Consider the following 10,826-nt stretch of genomic DNA (forward strand, 5'->3'; position numbering starts at 1 on the left):
AAAGTGCCCTACATCTGTTATCTCATTTGATTTGAGATAAACACAACATCCCTGTGACTCAGGTGGTATTATTATCCTCATTTTACAGATGAGGAAACTGACACAGACAGAGGCTAAGTGACTTATCCAGGGTTGAACAGGTGGGAAGTGTCCTAGGTGGGATTCGAACTCAGGTCTTCTTGACTCCAAGTCCAGCATTATAACCACTGTGCCACCTAGCTGCCTCAGTGTAGTCCAGTTGTTTCATTTTACAGATGGGGAAACTGAGGCTCAGAGAAATGAAGAAGATTCTTCAATTTTATACAGGTGGCAAGTGGCAGAGTCCAAATTTGAGCCTGGGATCTCTGACTCCAACCCTGGCATTGTTTCCATTGTCCCACACTTCCCCCTCAAGAGATTGAAAGACAGAGAAAGTTGAATAGGATCACAGATGCAGAGATGGAAGGTGCTACAGAGACCACAGAGCTCATCCCCTCCCATTGACGTAGGAGGAGTCTGAGATGAGGGAGGAAGTGACTTTCCCAAGGTCACAAAGACAATGGGCAGCATAGCCGGGATTTGAATCCACACCTCTGATTCCACATCTCGTCTTCTTCCCAATACTATCATGCTGTAGCCATGGTTTCAGGAAGCAGCAGATGGTAAGGATGGCGTGACTCTGACCCTGCAGAGGCTGTGAAATTGTCTTCCCATCTGTACGGCAGAGTGACAGTGATGTTCGGAAAGGCTGCCTCCAGGGGGCCTGACCCTCACTCTCCCCTCCCTGCTGGGCTGACCATGAGTAGCAGTTTCACTACAGGAGTGCACCTCCAGGCCCTGAGGAGTCTCCATCGGCTTACAGAAAGACGGGGGGCAGCAGCATCTGTATTCCCCCAATCTGCTCCAAATACAAGCCGGCCAAACACGAGAAATGATGAAAAAAATCTCAGCAGTGCTTAATAAAGATGATGAGTTTGTGTGTGTGTGGAAGTTCTCCACTCTCGTGAGATCAAATGAGCTGAGTATATAAGATGGGGTGACAGGGTGCCTACTTCAAAGGAAAATTCAAGGTTGTAGTGTATCAGTGAAAGCCTTTTGGATAAAAGCACACCAGACATTCAACATATCAGTAAGAATGAGAATAATATTAATAGATTAAATTGATATAATGCGTTGCATTTCCAAAGTGCTTCTTACCTTCTAATAAATTATCTTATTTTATTCTTACATAACAACTTGGTGAGATAAAGTGTATGAGTATAATTTATACCTGTTTTGCAGATGAAGAAACTTAGGGCAGAGAAATTGTGGTTTGTTCCAGGTAACACAACTAGTCAGTGGTTAGAGATTCAAACCTAAGTCTGGTGACTTCCTTGACTGTGCTGCCTTGGTTAAAATTCAGTCAGTCATTTATCAGTCATGTCTGACTCTTTGTGACCCCATTTGGGGTTTTCATGGCAAAGATGGTAGAGTGGTTTGCCGTTTCCTTCTCCAACTCATTTTACAGATGAGGAAACTGAGGCAAACAGGGTTAAGTGACTTGCCCAGGGTCACACAGCTAGTAAGTGTCCAAGGCCAGATTTGAACTCAGGGAGATGAGTTTTCCTGATTCCAGGCACAGCCCTCTATCCAGTGCACCATCTACGGCCCATTGATTGAAATTAACTTGCCTTATTATCTTATTAATCCTTGGTCTTTATAAGAGAAATTGGAGCTGGATTTGAAAATGAGAGTCAAACAAAAGAGTCTATATTATGTGGGGGAGAGTATCGTCTCTATAGCCACACAAACATATCTGAATTTCCTGAACATTCATCTATTCTATAGTTGAGATAACAATCTGTCAATCAACAAGCATTTATTAGAAGTCTATTAAAAAACATACCAGGCACAGAGACGAAAATGAGACAGTCCCTGTCTCAAGGACATAATAATAATAATAATAATAGTCATAATGATAGCTCATGTTTGATATGACATTTTAAGGTCTGCAAATCACTTTTCAAATATCATCTCTGGTTAGACCAGCCACCTAAAGGTTAAACTCCTAATTGGGTTTGTGGAATGGAAATTGCCTTCACTTTGAAACAGAGGAATTTTAAAGGCAGACATTGGAATAATGCAGAATGGACCCTTTGGACATTTCACACCCACTTAAGATGATGTTAATTGAATAACCTCCCACACAAATGAAAGTTCTCCTGATAATTTAGAGGAATCTTCTCATGGTTTTCATGCAAACAGCATTCTTGGGCACCAGGTTGGCTCATAGTGAGAAGGAAAGAACTGCCAATGGTCATTTGGAAGAGCAACAGAGTTTATTGTACATTTTCCAACGGTGCCCAGGGCCCATTTGCCCCTGGGAGTGGTCCACAGCCTTTCTGAAGGTCCCCTACATTTTATAGATCAGCACCTCCTCGTTCAGTTTGAAGGAAAGACAAAAAGAGCCAAGTAACTTCAGCCCCTCAAATAAGTGACCTTAGGCCCAGTTGCTCAAAGGCAGCAAATACCCACTCGGAGGGCTCCGTCCTCTTTTTAAGCCCTCTATGTCCACAACCCGGGATCACAAAGCCAGAAGGGACCTGACAGTCAGTGAGTCTAGCCCCCTCATTTCACAGATGAGGAAGCCCAGGCTCAGATTAGCATTGCTGAGGTCATGCAGGCAGTAAATGGGATAGGAGATTGAAAGTTTGAGATCAATATTAGGGATTCTTTGGCTATATTATTATCATTTTTTTCAAAAAAAATTACAAACTTAATAAAGATCAACCATGTCACTGGTTCTGCAGTTGAGGAAAATGAGGTCCAAAGAGGTATAAAGTGATTTGCCCCAGGCCACACAAGTAGTAAGTGGAAGAACCAGGATTTTAACTGAGGTCCTCTGACTGCTCCCTTTCTACTGCCCTCTGGGAGTTGGGTCTCTAACAGAGCTCCATGAACTTGTTTCCCTTTCTTCATCCTGGCTAGATACTTTTTTACTTTGGAGGGAACCACTTCTCAATGACGCATTTTCTACTTCCTTTCAAATGATTGATTTGGGCCCCTTTACTGACTATAGTAATGAGCTGTTGTTTGCAGATACACATCGCTCCTGAGATGTAACTGAGGGAGACTCAAGATGTAACTAAGTCACCGGTTCTGCTGTTTTTGGCTGCCACTCTTGCATGAGTTATTCCAATCTGAGGCTGTAACTTTCATGAAAGACTCACTGTATTTCAGCATTCGTAAGGGTAGGGACTATGCTTTATTACATCTGTGTGCTCCCCCAGTGCATTTCACATAGAACAAGCTCAATCAGCATTTGGTGAATGAGTGAATATGTTAGAAGGCTTTTTACAAGTCGTGAGCTGCTAGCTCAATTTCTGTTCACTCTTGAATGCCTGTGTCTTATCTACTTTAGAAGGCTCATTGCTCTATTCTGTTGCTTATCCAGATTCTCAGGTATCCTAATGATGCCTCTGAAAAGAAAAATCACAACAAGAATGGACTCTTAACAAAATAAACTCATTTAGCAGGGGCCGTCAGTGTCAGGGGAACCTAAGAGAATGTGCAATGGTTCTATAAATTCATGGTTAGCTGGGCTGGGTGCTGGCAGATATTTGTGAAAGAAGTCTACCTCCCATTTTCTGCATCATAAATGGGAAAGAAATATCATTTCTGGCCAATTTATTAGAATGGCATGATAGAGACAGGGTGACACAGTGGATAGAGAACTGAACTGAGAGCAGGAAGTTCTGGATTCAAGTCGTCCTCTGATACACAATGACTCTGCAACCCTGGGCAAGTCACCTAACCCCTCTTGGAATGCTGGGCAAAGACTATAAGTTGCAGAGAGGGAGCCAAATTGTGTTGGTGGAGGGAAATCCCTCATTCAAGAGTTCCCAATGAAGTAAAAGCTCCAGTTCTTATCCCGATTGGGATGGTAGACTTTGGAGCTGGAATGAATCTTAGAGATCATTTGGCCTCACCCTCTTATTTTATAGACAAGGAAAATGAGTCACAGAGAGGGGGAATGACTTGCCCACCAAGGTCAAACAGTTAGGAAGGGACCAAGGATCCAAACACAGCAAGTCTGACTCCAAATCCAATGCTCTTCCCCTGACACCATCCTGCCTCTTATTAGGTCAACTGGAATAATGAGTTTAAGAGTTCTTCCTGTAAGGAAAATAAAACATCTTAAGACCAATTGATCTCCCCTCCTTGTCTATAGATATCACTTTGTTCTATTGGGAAAGTTCCTGGGCCATCCTCTTGTATTTTCTAGGGGGGGCCGCCATCTTTTCTGTTACTTGGAGTGGGTGACATTGGAGTCATCTTCTGTTGTCTGTAGTCTTTCAGCCTGCTCAGCTCATTGCACAGGGTGCAAAGACAATCAAGGGTATGTTGTGATATAATCTCAAAAATTACTAACATGCAAGCTCTCTCTCATTAATTACTCATGAGCACCTAACCCAGTTTAGAAAAAGCAAGAAAACACCTTTTTAAAAAAAAAATGCTAGCCTTCTTTTCTCTCTGTCCCACACCTCCATCTTATAGTCTTACGCAACTATTAATCTAACTAACCATATAATTTGATGAATCTGTAATGAATAATACAGAAACCTAGAGGGATTTTCAAGCGAGTATTGGCTGTAAGAAAATGTCTAGCTAGAATCGCCTATCCCAGATAATTGCAACTGTGGACTTCTTCAGAACGCTGGAACCCCAAAGCTCAGTTCTTTCAGGATGATAGTTACAGTCTCTCATGACTTCTCAGAATGCCTTCTCTACAAAATGAGAATTAAACTCATTTCTCTCAAAATGTCTCTTCAGACTGTCTCAGAGATGACAGTTAACTCTTGAAGTCTCTCAGAGACATTCTCCATGACAGTTAGCTCTCCATGTTTCCAAAGGAAAATTCCTCTAGTCTTGACTGCTGTTCCCCCAAATTCTATTTCCTCTCCCTTAAAGTTGTACTAATAGTAAACAAAGTCTCTATATAAGGGGCTATTGAAGTTAGGGGTTAGAAAGCTGTATTATAGAGTCTTTGAGGGGAAAAAACAGCACTTTATTTATGCTCCTATCTCCTCCGGCCTCTGGTAAGGTACATTTCAGGTATAGTGGATAAATATTGATTTGTTGGCTGAATGGTTGATGAGGAAAGGGTTTGCTAAGTAAAGCGTGAGCCAATGGGGATAAAGGACATGTTTAACCTACTTGAGAGAACTACTTTTAAGGTCGTTTGTACCTCAATTCTGTGCAATTGTATGTCCCTGCCAATAGGAAGCTCTTATCTATTGATGAAATCAAAACTATTTGAATCTCTAATTTGAAAAAACATCACCATCAAGTAGCTGTCATTACATAGGCTTAAAAATGACCCAAACTATATCTTCATTCAAAATTTTATCATTCGTGGCATTTTACTCTTTCAGACTGACTTTCTTTTCAGTTAGTGTGAATCAATGGTGCCATTTTCTAGAAGAACGCCCTGGCCGAGGAGTCAGGAGATGGTCTTTAGCTCTGTGTCTGCAGTTACAAACTGGCGATGTGGTCAATGGATCCTTCATTCGGTGATGTATTGTTTTGGGGAGGTCACAGGTTCTCTGTCCTCATGATTACAATGAATGTAATGATATTATAGAACAGGGGTTCTTGGACAGGGGCCTGTGACCTTGGTCTTTAATATTTTGGTAACTGTATTTCAATGTAATTGGTTTGCATTTTAATCCTATGTGTTTCATTGAATGCATTTAAAATGTGATTCTGAGGAGTCCATTTGGTTTCATCAGATTGACTGCTAGGGGAGTCCAGGACACATTAAAAAGGGGAAATCTGCCCCCCCCACCCCCGACCCAGTTTAGATGAACTCAATAGATCCCCTCTAGGTATTAAATATGGCAGGCAGCAAGGTACCATGGATAGAGTTCTGAATTTAGGATCAGAATAACAGGATTCAAATCCCATCTCTTACTACCTGTGTGGCCTTGGGCAAGTCACCTAATCTCTTTAGGCCTCAGTTTCTTCATCTGTAAAATCAAAGTGTTGATCTAGATGGTCTCTAAGACCCCTTCTAGTTCTGAATCTATAAACTGAGTCTGAGGATGACACTTGAACAGTATTCAGTTATTATTTTGTAATGATTTTTTTTTTTCAATTAAATTTCAGGGTAAGAAGCTACCCTACCACCTTGGAGAAGATGCAGAAGAAGGTGAAGTTTCAGATGAAGATAGTGCTGATGAAATTGAAGACAACTGCAAATTTAAGCTCCATTATGTAAGTTATTTACTTTGCTACTTTGGGTCATCTTTAAGACCCCCTGACAGAAGGAGGGAAGAGGGGCCAGCTACTGCTACGATGATGGAATGCCTGAGAATGTGGCTGAGGAGCTGCAGAAGCATTGTCACTGAAGTTGTTTTAATCACACAATCAGAGACTTTGGGAGTTGGAAAGGACCTTGGTGGACATTTAGTCTGACCTGACCTGTCTTTCTAGAACTGAATCCAATATCAAGTGATTAGATCTTGAGCTGGCACTCTCATAGTCCTGGGTTAAGTTCACAAGCTGTCAGTTGTCTCCATGCCCTACTCACCTCCACCCTTCCACCATTCTACAGAGCTATCATGAATCAGTGATTGCTTTCATAGTTGGTTGGAAGAATTCTTTTGTTGCTGCTGGAGGTATTTTCCTTCTGGGATACAAGGTCCTCTTGTAAGGAAACTGGAAAGCTGTGGATTAGACCGTCCATGTTAGGGTCTAATCAGTTCTAAGATTCTGAGATTGATTTCTGAAGTATCATATCTGAGATAAGCAGTTGCTTAGCAATTTGTTAACCAGATTGGAGTGTGGAAAAGGTAGGTACTTTCTCACTCCTTATTCTCCAAGCTGATTTACAGTCGGGTAAATTCTAATAGGAGAAAATGTAGGGCTAAGTGAGCCAGTATTCCCCAATGACTTTCCCCCTCTGCAACCCCCTTAGAGGGAAGTATGTGATCATTTAGCCAAGACTAATATGTATTACATGGGGCAGCTAGATGATCCAGCAGATAGAGTGCCAGGTCTGGAGAAGTCAGATACGATTGAAACAACTGAACAACAAAAACTATATATATATTCCCATCAACTTTAGAACCTTTTAGAATAATTTTCATTTCTATATAAACCAGTCTTTTCAGGTCTTCTATGGACTAGGCAGGAGCACCATCTCTGTTGCCCTACTGACTGAAAAAAAATGGGGAGATATTGAATATTCCTAATCTTTATGAATTTATATTACAGTATCACAGAAAGAGTATTAACCAGTGCCTGTTGGTGCCAAAAAGAATCAACATTATTTATAAATGGAATGTGAGGTAGAAAACTGAACTGACTGAATCTAAACAGGGCCTCAAGTGTGGCCCTTTGATTTGGATTCAGTCAAAGGACTGTGCTTGAGGACCTAGAGGGCCACATGTGGCCTTGAGGCCACGGGTTCCCCACCCCTGGGCTATACTAAGTATAGGAGTCAATCTGGGTAACATGTAACTTACTTTAGGTGATAATGTTTAGAAGACTTGGGTGCCAAATGGAACCATCATTGTCCTCCTAATCTCATCAAGTGTCTATTATTTGATAGTCTTTATAGAAATTACATTTAATTGATTTAAGTAAATGGAAATATGAGTGCAATGTTTTGTAATTTTCTCTGCTAGATGTGTCTTAATTGAAAGGCAGCCTGGCATAGAATGTTGGATTTGAACTCTGGATAGAATACAAAAAGTTGTTGAATTTATTCTTTAATCATTTTCAGTTGTGTCTGACTCTTTGTGATCTTTTTTTGGGGTTTCCTTGGCAAAGAAACTGAAGTGGTTTGCCATTTCTTTCTCCAGCTTATTTTATAGATGAGGAAATGGAGGCAAACAGAGTGAAGTGACTTGCCCAGGGTTACTTAGCTAGTAAGTATCTGAGGGCAGATTTGAACTCAGGAAGATGAGTCATCCCGACTCTTGGCTCTGTGCACTCTGGTGCCACCTAGCTGCAGGAAGACCTAAATTCAAATCTACTTCAGACATTTACTCACTATGTGATAACTTCTCAGTATTTTAGACAATCCCCTAAGACTGATCTCCTAAAACTTTTAACTTTCTATCCATTGGGAGAGGGAGTTCCCTAAGACCAGGGGCTTTCTTTGCCCAGAATCACCAACCCTCAGGGACTTTCTTTTCTACCTAAAACTTGTATTAATGGTTTTTACTTTTATGTCGCATTCATGTCCAAATATATCCTCTCCTCCCTGATGATCTGTCTCTCATAACAGAGATTAAACATGAAGGAAAAAAAGGCAATTCAGTAAAAATGACCAAGACATCTACAGAGTCTAAGAGTGTATGCGTTATTCCATGTTGGTAGTCTCACCCCCAGCACCTCTGAAATGAAGGAAGAGAGGTACATTTTGTCCTCTTATGGATAAGAATGGATCCTTATAATCTCCAAATGCTCAGTTTTACTTCATTATTCCCTGGGCTATGTCTTAGTACTTTCACTTAATACTTATTTAGCTTTCTTAGCTACAATCATTTAAATAAATATAGAGCTCAGGTTTTTGTTTATGAATTAGAAACATTCAATTTCTGCTATACATATACATTGTCCCTCTGGGTTTGACATTTTTCAGTTCTTAGGTTTCTAGGCTGTTTCAACAAAGATACCAAATAACTAATGTAAAGTCTGAATACTAGGGTAAAGTCTTAGCTGAGACTACAATAAGAAAAACTTAGACGCTCCTCCCCCCATCCCCACTGGTAATGTATAGTGGAATGAGGACTGGATTTGGAGCCAAAAACCTCGATTCAGATCCTGCCTCTTCCACTTACTTGGGTAATCTTGGGCAAGTTTCTTCATCTCTCTGGGCCTCAGTTTATCTTTCTGTAAAAGGAGGGGGTTGGACTGGATGACCTCTAATGTCTCTACCTGCTCTAACTCTATGAGCCTATTAAAGCAATTGGTGAGGAGAATAAATGGTACAGTCCCTCAGGTAAGGCATTCATAACAGTGGTAATTTCTTCAACATCATACCTTCCTCTTAAAAATTTGTCTAAGTATATAAAACCAAGTTCTTTTGGTTTCCAGAATCCACTGACTCTCAAAATGTTTATTTTCATTTTAGTAAACATTCTAAATTGGTAATCCTGTATTTCCAATGAGACCAAGAATTGTTAACAGGGAAATAAATGTAATAAATGCAAAAAAATGAATATATGCGTGGAATCCTCCATTAGGCACCCCCCTCACCCCCACCCAGTTTGTTGATAGGAATACTGATTCAGTGTTGTTTTAGGACATTTCCCCAAATGACATAGAAATGGTTTCAAAGCCTCTTCATTTCTAGTCTTTCCTTTTAATATTATATAAATAAATTCATTGTCAATTCAGACAGCAGGGCCTTTGTTAATCTTTGGAAGAGGAAATATATAAAGAAAACAGATTCAAGTGGAATGTTTGGTGTATGCATTTAAAAAAATTAATATAATTTTGAACTATTTCCTTGCCTTTGAGCTCTTCAGAGGGAAGGCAGCACCATGTATAAATCCAAGCTATTATTATATTGTAATCAGGCAGTTTACACTCTAACTGAAATGGCTTAAATGCTTTGTAAGGCTTTGCTGGCATTTGAAGCCCCCTGAGACATGTAGGGAAATCCAACCTAGTTCTCTGAATGCCAAACAGCAGCCTGGGTCAGGGGATCATAAGATCCGGCTTTGAATCTCGTCTCTGCCCCTCGCCACAGGTGTGATTTTGGACAAAGCTCATGCCTTCTCTGGTCTCAGTTTCCTCATCTGTAAAAAATGAGGGGATTGGGCTAGCTGGACCCCAAAAATCTTTTCCTACTCTAAACTCTAGACCATGGTAGACTTATAGTTCTATTAAACAGAACCGGAAGAAGGCTTCTTTATCACTTAATGTAACTGGTCTCTTCCATTAATGGAGGCTTTTAATCATAGCTTTCCAGGTTAATTAAGGATGGTTGTGTTAATGGGGTCCTGCAACAAGTAATTATATTTGTTCAGTGTTCGTGAATGCAGACACCCCCACCTCCCTCACTTATCACAGATTGTGTATCAGCACTAGCCCAAGCTTTTTGTTAGCTCTCTTTCTCACTTACATCTGTTATTGGTAATTAAAACAATACTTCAGAACAATAGCCTGCACCTCTCTAGTGGTTTAGGAATATAAAGCACTTTACATCCAGGAGCTCTGGAAGCTTCTCTTGATTCTCTCCCTCTTTGTTTCATCGGTATTTGTGTACTGGGCCTTCCTGTCCTTGGGAAACCCCTTGAGGTCAGGGTCTGTGTCATAGGGATAGGGTCTAGAAGACCGTAGCCGAGCTCTATCGTCTTGGCTGCCTGCAGGTAGGGCCTGGCTTGTACACTTCTTCTGTGTCCCGTATAGGGATGGGAGAGTTCTGGGCACAGAGATTTGTCTTTGTATGTAGTTGATAGAATTTTTTCAGTTTTTATCTGGATGTTTGTCTTTTTGTGGTTTAGACCTAGAAACAATATCTGCCTCATAATCCATGAAGCACATGGTGAGCTGGGGGCATTCAGGGACCCCAGGACTTTTATACAACTCACAGGCCCAGGGGCAGCACAGCTCATGCTGCAGAAGAACAGAGCTGAACCAGGAAAGGAGACAAGGCACTTTTATGAATTCCCTGTAATGTCAATGAGCCTTGCACACTTTGATTTGCCCAATCAAATTCTAGTATTTCCACTTTACAGATTCTCTCAGTGAAGCTCAATCCTTTCTTTTTCCTTCCTTCCTCCCTCCCTCCCTCCCTCCCTCCCTTCCTTCCTTCCTTCCTTCCTTCCTTCCTTCCTTCCTTCCTTCCT

At 41.0% G+C, this 10,826-nt stretch overlaps 1 protein-coding gene across 2 annotated transcripts in view; it reads left to right on the plus strand.

Annotated features, from left to right (window-relative positions):
- The window catches only part of PLCH1 (phospholipase C eta 1), a 204,145-nt gene that overhangs the window by 160,090 nt on the left and 33,229 nt on the right, over positions 1-10,826 (plus strand). For both annotated transcript variants that reach the window (XM_027875944.1, XM_027875945.1), the window contains exon 10: positions 6,127-6,234. In XM_027875944.1, coding sequence (XP_027731745.1) covers positions 6,127-6,234 — 108 coding nt within the window. The remainder of the gene's footprint in view (positions 1-6,126; positions 6,235-10,826) is intronic.

Source organism: Vombatus ursinus, unplaced genomic scaffold (assembly GCF_900497805.2).
Source record: "Vombatus ursinus unplaced genomic scaffold, bare-nosed wombat genome assembly UNPS02014810.1, whole genome shotgun sequence".
Classification (NCBI taxonomy): domain Eukaryota; kingdom Metazoa; phylum Chordata; class Mammalia; order Diprotodontia; family Vombatidae; genus Vombatus; species Vombatus ursinus.